The 9,849-nt window shown below is 39.3% G+C and overlaps 1 protein-coding gene across 1 annotated transcript in view; it reads left to right on the forward strand.

The window, feature by feature from the left end:
* Positions 1–9,849, forward strand: part of DNAH7 (dynein axonemal heavy chain 7) — a 253,806-nt gene that overhangs the window by 219,513 nt on the left and 24,444 nt on the right. The window contains exon 58 of the mRNA XM_007447818.1: positions 2,624–2,785. Within this exon, the coding sequence (XP_007447880.1) occupies positions 2,624–2,785 (162 nt within the window). The remainder of the gene's footprint in view (positions 1–2,623; positions 2,786–9,849) is intronic.

Here is a 9,849-nt window from a genome sequence, read left to right on the forward strand (position 1 = left end):
CCTTGTTTTTAATTGAATTATAGTTCATTTATAATACTGTGTTAGTTTCAGGTGTACAGCGAAGTGATTAAGTTATTTTTTTTTCCAGATTATAGTCCATTGTAGGGTATTACAAGATAATGAATGTAATTCCTTGTGCTATATAGTAAATCCTCACTGCTTATCTATTTTATGTTTAATAGTTTGTATCTGTTAATCCCACACTCCTAATTTGTCCCTTCCTCCCTCTCCCCTTTGGTAGCCATTAGTTTGTTTTCTATGTCTGTGAGTCTGTTTCTGTTTTGTATATAGATTCATTTGTTTTATTTTTTTTAGATTCCACATGTAAGTGATACCGTATAGTATTTATCTTTCTCCGTCTAACTTATTTCACTAAGTAGAATATTCTCTAGGTCCATCCATGTTGCTGCAAATGGCAATATTTCATTCTTTTTTATGGCTGAGTAATATTCCATTGTATATGTACACCATATCTTCTTAAACCAATCATATGTTGATGGATGCTTGGGTTGTTTCCATGTCTTGGCTATTGTAACTAGGGCTGCTGTGAACATTGGGGTGCATGTATATTTTTGAATTAGAATTTTCATTTTCTTCTGGATATATACCCAGGAAGTAGAATTGCTGGATCATATGGTAGCTCTATTTTTAGTTTTTTAAGGAACCTCTATACTGTCTTCTGTAGTGGCTGCACCAATTTACATCTCCACCAGCAGTGTACAAGGGTTCCCTTTTCTTCACACCCTCTCCAGCATTTGTTATTTGTTGTCTTTTTGATGGTAGCCATTCTGAATGGTGTGAGGTGATAACAGCGCGTTGTGGTTCTGATTTGCATTTCTCTAATAATTAGTGATGTTGAGCATCTTTTCATGTGTTTTTGGGCCACCTTTTTTTTTTTTTTTTTTTTTTTGTGGTACGCGGGCCTCTCACTGTTGTGGCCTCTCCCGTTGCGGAGCACAGGCTCAGGACGCACAGGCTCAGCGGCCATGGCTCACGGGCCCAGCTGCTCCGCGGCATGTGGGATCTTCCCGGACAGGGACACGAACCTGTGTCCCCTGCATCGGCAGGCGGACTCTCAACCACTGCGCCACCAGGGAAGCCCCACCTTTCTTTTTGTAACTACTCCTGCACATGATAGCTGCTGATACTGAGTGCTCAGTTCAGGGTGTGTGCAGGGGTGAGTCAGGAGGGGCAGAGGTTCCTCTTCTGGGCTGCTATTGCCTGGAGCTCTTTGGACTTGGCGGGGATTTAAAGCTGACTTTTTTGCCTCCTGAGGTCTCTCATGGGTTCTCCTTCGGCTCCCGTGCTGGACTTCTCTGTTACCCCATCACCCGTGGCAGTGCCTCCCCTTCAGCTGGCTGTTCCTGATTCCCCTCAGCTTTTGGTTCTCCAGGCTTCATTTCATACAGGCTCTTACTGTTGGGGTTCCTTACGCCGTGACACAAGTCCTCTTGAATAGGAAACCATTAAAATGACCACTGGCTGACATTCCTAGCCCAGCTCCCTGTCTGCTCCTTGGGATTCACGCCAGATTGGCCCACCATCTGGGGGAAGGCTACTGATTTCCCTCCCATAGTCCACGACACAAGGCCATAGACTTCTCTACTCTTCCAGGCATGAGTTTTGCACTGTCCCACTCCATCCCAGCTGCAGGGCATGTGTATCAACTCCCCAAGGGGCCCCATTAGTTCCTTCTCAGTATCTTGGACCCTGCACTCCCCTTTCCCTTGGAGGTGAGGACAAGGGGACTCCCAGCACAGCAGCTCTTCTCTCCAAGGAAACCTCTTCACAAATCGTCTCTCGGGCTTCCCTGGTGGTGCAGTGGTTGGGAGTCCGCCTGCCGATGCAGGGGACACGGGTTCACGCCCCGGTCCGGGAAGATCCCACATGCTGCGGAGCGGCTGGGCCCGTGAGCCGTGGCCGCTGAGCCTGCACGTCCGGAGCCTGTGCTCCGCAACGGAAGAGGCCACAACAGTGAGAGGCCTGCGTACCGAAAGAAACAAAAAACAAAAAACTAAAAAAAGCAAAAACAAAAACAAAAAAATCCTCTCTCAAGCTCTATTTTGACCATTTTTATATCCTCCTTGTGGAGGGTACAAATGATTAATATATTGCATCGTACTTTCTGATTTCTGAATCAAGGCTGGCTTTGCAGTTGACAGTGACTATAGGACTTCTCTTACCTAAAAGCAACCAGAAAAGCCATGAGGCTGCCCAAAATTTCAACCCAAAAGTGCTTGTAGAGCTTCTTAATTGGTTTGAACTATCTCCTTTGAAATTTCTCCATGGTGATCTGGGACCAAACACTGGAATTCATACTCCTTGCCTCATGATGCTTAAGTTGAAACCCCCCAAATCCTCTAAGGTAACGTTAAATTAGACAGGCTTACTGTACTTTCCAAAAACCTGGTGTACGTAGAAGCTATGTGTGTCAACTGAACATGTATACAAATAGGCATAGCCTAAATAGCCGGTAGAAACAGTTAACTCTGTTTTAGTTTTACTTTGACATGGATATATTGATAAGCAAAAGGAATTAATTACTTTCATTTTAAAATATGATAAGCATAATGCATTATTAGGGGAAGAAATAATGATGTTACACCATTTCTTCTCATTACAGGAGGAATTCAAGAAGTTACTATATGGTCTCTGTTTCTTTCATGCTTTGGTACAAGAGAGACGGAAGTTTGGACCCCTGGGGTGGAATATTCCCTATGAGTTCAACGAGACTGACCTAAGAATCAGCGTACAGCAACTCTACATGTTCCTGAACCAGTATGAGGTACCATAAAAGTCACAGCAAGGACATTACCTGTTGTGCTGTTTATCACGTTGTGTTTGCACAGTGAGCAGGGACTTCTGATTAATTTCTTTTTTTACAAAATGAATAGGAGGATAGTTCCCCAAAGCTTATTAAGTAGGACTTTATTATAACAGAATATTATAACTGCCATAGTAGGTAGTTAGGATATCAGTTTGTCTATTAGGAACCTGTATTTTATCATTTATTTTGACACATAAACATCAACCAGTCTCCAAAATGAAAACAAACAAACAAACAAAAAACAGACTGATTTCCCTCTGTTCTGGAGCATGACTTTATTTTTAAGGAAATGTTACTGTAGTTTTATTCCAGAGTTTGGGCCGTTTGTCCCGATCAAACAAACTACTTAAGCCATTGGTGTTAACCTGAGGTATAGATTCTGGGAAGAAGTCCCACAATGTAATGTCATCACATCAACCACATTTCATCCCCTGCAGTTCTCTCTCTCCCTCTCCCCACCCCTCTCTCCTATCTCTCTCTCTCGCCATCGCTTGTGCGTGTGCACACACACGCATGTTCTCTCTCTCTCTCTCTCTCTCTCTCTCTCTCTCTTTCTCTCTCTGCTGCTTATCTATCAGATGGATTTTAACACGTTTGAACTTTTGAAGAACTGCTTGGTAAATCAGTGCAAGTGTCCTAAAAGGATATGGAACTTTTTCGAAAGCAAATCCTCTAAATTTTGATAGAATTTTGTTCAAAATTAGTTGGAAATCTTTAAATCAATCAATGGAGTATCAAAAAAAACCTTTGGTTTTTGAAACTTTTAGTGAATTGTGATTTTTTTTTTAAAAAAGGCTTACAAACAGGAAGTCATTGAATCCTCTCTCTATAAAAGCAAAGGAAAAAACAGAACAAAAATATTGAGAGCTCAAATGACATATCTAAACTTAGGTGAAGAACATTTGTCTGGTCTTCTGTGTTTCTTTGGACAAATTTGTATTCTGTACTGAAATGAAATGAGTTGAGAAGGCCTGTGATTTTGCAGCATTAAAATTTGGTGAAACATTCAAAAGAAGCATAGATTTGATGAATTTCTTTCTTGTAATAATATTTATTTTAAAAAGATACTAAGAATGGAGGCAAAAGCTATAATGAAACAGTGCATGTGGAAGTATTTGAGCTAAAATAATTAGACTTTTGAATACAAACAAAAAGAATGAGGAGCTCCTTTAATTAGCAATTTGTTCACGAACCTGTAGAGTATATTCTAATTTAAAATATTATAGTATGTAGTGGAGTCAATTAAAAGTGTCAGCAGGGCCTTCCCTGGTGGCGCAGTGGTTGGGAGTCTGCCTGCTAATGCAGGGGACACGGGTTCGAGCCCTGGTCTGGGAGGATCCCACGTGCCGCGGAGCAACTAGGCCCGTGAGCCACAACTGCTGAGCCTGCACGTCTGGAGCCTGTGCTCCACAACAAGAGAGGCCGCGATAGTGAGAGGCCCGTGCACTGTGATGAAGAGTGGACCCCACTTGCCACAACTGGAGAAAGCCCTCGCGCAGAAGCGAAGACCCAACACAGCAAAAATAAATAAATAAAATTTTTTTTAAAAATGATAAAAATGAAAGGGAGAGAACAACAGAAAATATTAGCTCCTGAGGGTTGTTTAAAAACAAAAAAGTGTCAGCAATTTAAAATTTAGTAACCATAAAATGAAACTTTGCAAAACATTATAGACAATTTTACTTTAAAAATTAAAAAACAGTGAGACCATATTGAAAAGTACATTCTTTGGGAAAATATCGGAGATGTTATTTGAGAGAGAGAGATGTCTAAGAAGTTAAAGTACATGAATATACACTAAGAAAAGTTATTCTGCTTAAACTCTTAATCATTATAAAATTTTTGCTTCAATTTCTTATTCTAAGTAATTATCTTATTTTAAAAGCAATGTTTGAATAAAACTACTTACAGGTCTGCCAATGTAAAAATAGTTATATATATATACTATTTTATTTATATATAGATATATATAGATATATATATAGTACTCTAAAATTCCATAATACTAATTATGTTTAGTGCCCACGTTCACTCTCAAAGTGTTACAGTTTGGACAGTAGTTTATTTGGTCACCCTAGCTTTTTAAAGATCTGAACACAAACAAGGAGGTAAGCAACTCGCTGGATTTGATTAGGGAAGGTTCCACAGAGGAGCAGTTGCTTGGGACTCAAACAATGAATAGAAAGTTTTCAGGTGGATGGTGTAAAGAAGCAGCAATAAAAAGGTTAAAAAAGTACCAATAGGTGAAAAGCTTTGGTTAAGTATAAGTGATTTGGAACATCCTTGTATGCCATGCTGATTTGGGATTATTATATTGTTATTGGTCTGCTTTTAGGAGAGTATTTGCATTTTAGAAAGACCACTCTAGCAACAGAATGGAGAGCAAATTAGAGGGATTTAGATGACATGCCAGTTTAAGATGATATGAGTTGAATTGTGTCGCCCCCCAAAAATATGTTGAAGTTCTAATCCATGCTACCTCAGAATGTGAACTTATTTGGGAATGGAGTTGTTGCAGATATAATCAGTTAAGCTAAGATGAGGTTATACGGGAGTAGGGTGAGTCCTTAAAAGAACATGACTGGTATCATTAATGAAAAGAGGGAAATTTGGATACACAGAGAAGACAGCCATGTGAAAACAGAGGCAGCGATTGGAGTTATGCTGTGACAAACCAAGGAACACCTGAGGCTACGGAAGCTGGAAGAGACAAGGAAGGATCCTCCTCGAAGATGTGGAGGGAGTGTGGCCCTGCCAACACCTTGATTTTCAACAATAAATTTCTGTTGTTTTAAGCCATCTCTCAGCAGCCCTAGAAAACTAATGGTCTCCTGTATTAGTTATAACCCAGGCAAGAGATGATATGAGTTTAAACTAAAGCATCTGGGCTAGGATGGGGAACATGGAAGAGATATAATAGATATGTAGGGACAAGGATTGAAATGACTTAGATAGTAAATGGTAAAGGGAGAGGGAGAAGTCTGTTAATATTAGTTTTGGGATCTCAGTTGGTGGTCCTACCACCACTCATTAATCCAGACAGGGAATAAGTATCAGGAATTAATGGGTATATAGCAGGGGGGTTAGTGGAATGGGGGTGGGTGAGTGGATAAATAATTCAGTCTTGTACATTTGATACATCTGGGGTGTCTAGGTGTAGATATCGATGGTATCTGGTAGGCTTTTGGCATATAGATATAAAGCCCGAGAGAAGAGAGTGAGCACAAATAGAGAATTGTGAATTGTTAATGTGTAAGGAGAAGCCTGAGAACACCTGAGATTTAAAAGGGCAACCTTGTAGTGTAAAAACGAACTAAAGCCTGGCTGCTGGTGAGCACCCAATATCAATGGTAGGAGAGAGGACAGGAGAAATGGAAAATGCAGACCAAACAGCCAGAGAAAAAGGGGGAGTGAGCACGCTGAGTAAATATGGAGTATCAGGAATTGTCCATCCTGGCAAATGCTACAGAGAATCTTTTAATGACGCGTGGGACTGACTGAACTGGTTCCTTCTATTAAATGACAGTTGAGCAGTGCTTCCCCTTCCTCCAGCACAGAGATCATATAGCAAACTGCACAAAACTGCTACTCACGCATGACATATAACCCATCAAGAAATACAGAGAGATTCTTTGTGGAATGTGATTCACAGTTCCCTTCGATACTAAATCGAATGTAATCCTTCAGCAATCAAAATTTTGTTCTTTTTTATTGAAGTATAATTGACCTACAACATTATATTAGTCTCAGGTATACAACATGATTCAACATTTGTATATACTGCAAAATGATCACCACAATACCTCTAGTTATCTGTCACCGTAGAGTTAAAAAAAATTGTTTTTCTTGTGATGAGAACTTTTAAGATTTACTTTCTTAGCAACTTTCAAATTTGCGCCACAGTATTATTGACTAACGTCACCATGCTGTACTTACAGCCCCATGACTTATGGAATTTTATAACTGGAAGTTTGTGCGTCTTAATCTCTTTCACCCATTTTGCCCTCCTGGCAACTCACCACCCCTCTGGCAACCATCCGTCTGTTCTCTGTATCTATAAGTTTTGTTTTGTTTGTTCATTTGTTTGTGTTTTTAGATTCCACATTTAAGTGAAATCATACAGTATTTGTCTTTGTCTGATTTATTTCACTTAGTATAATACCCTCAAGATCCATTCATGTTGTCACAAATGGCAAGATTTCATTCTTTTTATGGCTGAATAGTATTCCATTGTGTATTCCACATATAGTCCACGTCTTTATCCATTCATCCATCAGTGGACACTTACATTGCTTCCATGTCTTAGCTATTGTAAATAATGCTGCAATGAACATAGGGATGTATATAGCCTTTCAAATTAGTGTTTTCATTTTCTTTGAATAAATACCCAGAAGTGGAATTGCTGGGTCATACGGTAGTTCTGTTTTTAATTTTTTTTTTTTTTGGAGGAAGCTCCATACTGTTTTCCATAGTGGCTGCACCAATTTACAATCCCACCAACAGTGCACAAGGGCTCCTTTTTCTCCACATCCTCTCCAACATATGTATTATTTCTTGTCTTTTTGATAATAGCCATTCTGACAGGTGTGAAGTCACATCCCATCGTAGTTTTGATTTGCATTTTCCTGGTGATTAATGATGTTGAGCATCTTTTCATGTGTCTATTGGCTGTCTGTATGTCTTCTTTGGAAAAATATCTATTCAGATCCTCTGCCCATTTTTTTTTAATATAAATTTATTATCTATTTATTTTTGGCTGCATTGGGTCTTTGTTGCTGCACGCAGGCTTTCTCTAGTTGTGGCGAGTGGGGCCTACTCTTTGTTGCAGTGCACGGGCTTCTCATTGCAGTGGCTTCTCTTGTTGCAGAGCACGGGTTCTAGACATGCAGGCTTCAGTAGTTATGGCACGCGGGCTCAGTAGTTGTGGCCCGCAGGCTCTAGAGCTCAGGTTCAGTAGTTGTGGCACATGGGCTTAGTTGCTCCACGGCATGTGGGATCTTCCCGGACCAGGGCTCGAACCCGTGTCCCCTGCTTTGGCACGCGGATTCTTAACCACTGCGCCACCAGGGAAGCCCCTCTGCCCATTTTTTAATCAGATTTTTTGGTTTTTGTTACTGAGCTGTATGAGTTCTTTATATTTTTTAATTTAGAAAACATAAATAAGAAAAAGTAAACTGTAACAGAAGAAAATACAAGTGGATGTATATAATGTACTTGGCAAATGGGAGGGTTGTGTGTGTGTGATTGTGTGTGAGTGAAAGGCTCACCCCTCACTCTCACCCTAAGTTCACCCCCAAAGCAGTCAATTTCACAGCTTAGGAGGGCCTGTCCAAACTTTTTCCTATGCACAAATAGTTATATATACACATATATACAATATATATGCACACATATATACATACATATGCACACATACATATGCACACATACATATGCACACATATATACATATTGTATACATATATGTATACAATATATACAATATATGCACACATTTTCCCCCAAAACATAATTACATCTGTATGTCATTTTCAGCTTGCTTTTTTCACTCACATATGTTGTGGACAACTTCCAAAATAGATACAGATCTTTGTTTTAATGGCTGCATACACAGCATTTCCCACTTTTGACTATCAGGATTTTATTTCCTTTTTATTTCTTACTAATAAGTAATGTTAAAGTGAATAACTTCATATATAACCTTGCATATAGTTGCCGACTTCTGCACTGTCTCCTGGCCTGTGGTCTCAACCCTCTTATAACAACAGAACAGAGAAGAAATCCCAGCAGCGAGCTGCTACTCTTTCTGCGACCTCAGCCGATGGACCTGGGTGCCTGGGAGAATGCATTCCCCAGTTTGATTGGCCCTGGCTGTGATCAAGCTACTGAGAGAAACAAGTTTACCCATCAGCTCTTGGGGAATGTTGGCAGGTTTAACCCTTTAAACATAAGCCAAACTCCTCCCCGCCAGATCTCATCTTATGTCTGCCTCACAAAGCCCTCCCAGGGCCCAGCTCATGCTCATATACTATTTAATTCACACAGGAGTTTTCTTACTATATTTCAGTTTTATGTGGTGGGGACCTGTCAACAAGGCAAACCCGAGCAGTGCCTGCATCTGCAAACTCCCCTCAACACCGTGCCGTTGTTCTCCCTCCTGGTTCTGCTTGTTTCTCCGCCACGTCTTGGTCACTGAGCTGTTCTCCTAAATTCACTGCCTTCACTTCCAATGCTACCAAGTAACAAGTCTCTTAATTCCCAAGCCCAAATTCAATAAATTCCTTCTGTCTAATCACTACCACCTATTCTTCCCAAGTGCTATTGTTTTCTACTGAAGAGATTCCTCTAAGTGGGATCACTGAGATGTAGGGTATATACACTTTAACTTTTAGCAGATAACTGCCAGAAGGGCATTTATAGACAAAAAATGGTGAAAAAAATCCTAAAGTAAAAAGATTGCTGTATTTTAGTAGAAAACATTTTAAAACATTGCTGTATTAAAATACCAAAAACAAACACCATAAAAATAAAAGACAAATGAAAATTGGAGAAAATACCTAAAATTTTTCTGACAAACTGATTCAGTATCTTTATAAAGAGCTTTTCATAATGAAAAAAAAAAGCATTCCTATGAGGAAAACACATAAAAGAATAAAGTAGATAATTTAACAATAAGAAATACAAGTGGTGAATAAACATTTTTTAAATGTCAATATCAAAAATAAATAAATAAGTAAGTAAAATAAAATTAAGCTATGTAATGTCCAGCATGGTGACTATAGTTGATACTATACTGCATATTTGAAAGTGGCTAAAGAAAACAGATCTTGAAAGTTCTCAACACACAAAAAAATTGTGATTATGGTGATGGATGTTAAATAGACTTACTGTGGTGATCATTTCACAGTATATACAAATATCAAATCATTATTTGTACCCCTGAAACTAATATAATATGTCAAATATATCCCAAAAAATTAAATTAAAAACAATTTTATTGTTTAATTATCATTTCTTTCCCT

The sequence above is a fragment of the Lipotes vexillifer genome, unplaced genomic scaffold, assembly GCF_000442215.2.
Source record: "Lipotes vexillifer unplaced genomic scaffold, Lipotes_vexillifer_v1.1 scaffold555, whole genome shotgun sequence".
Lineage (NCBI taxonomy): Eukaryota > Metazoa > Chordata > Mammalia > Artiodactyla > Lipotidae > Lipotes > Lipotes vexillifer.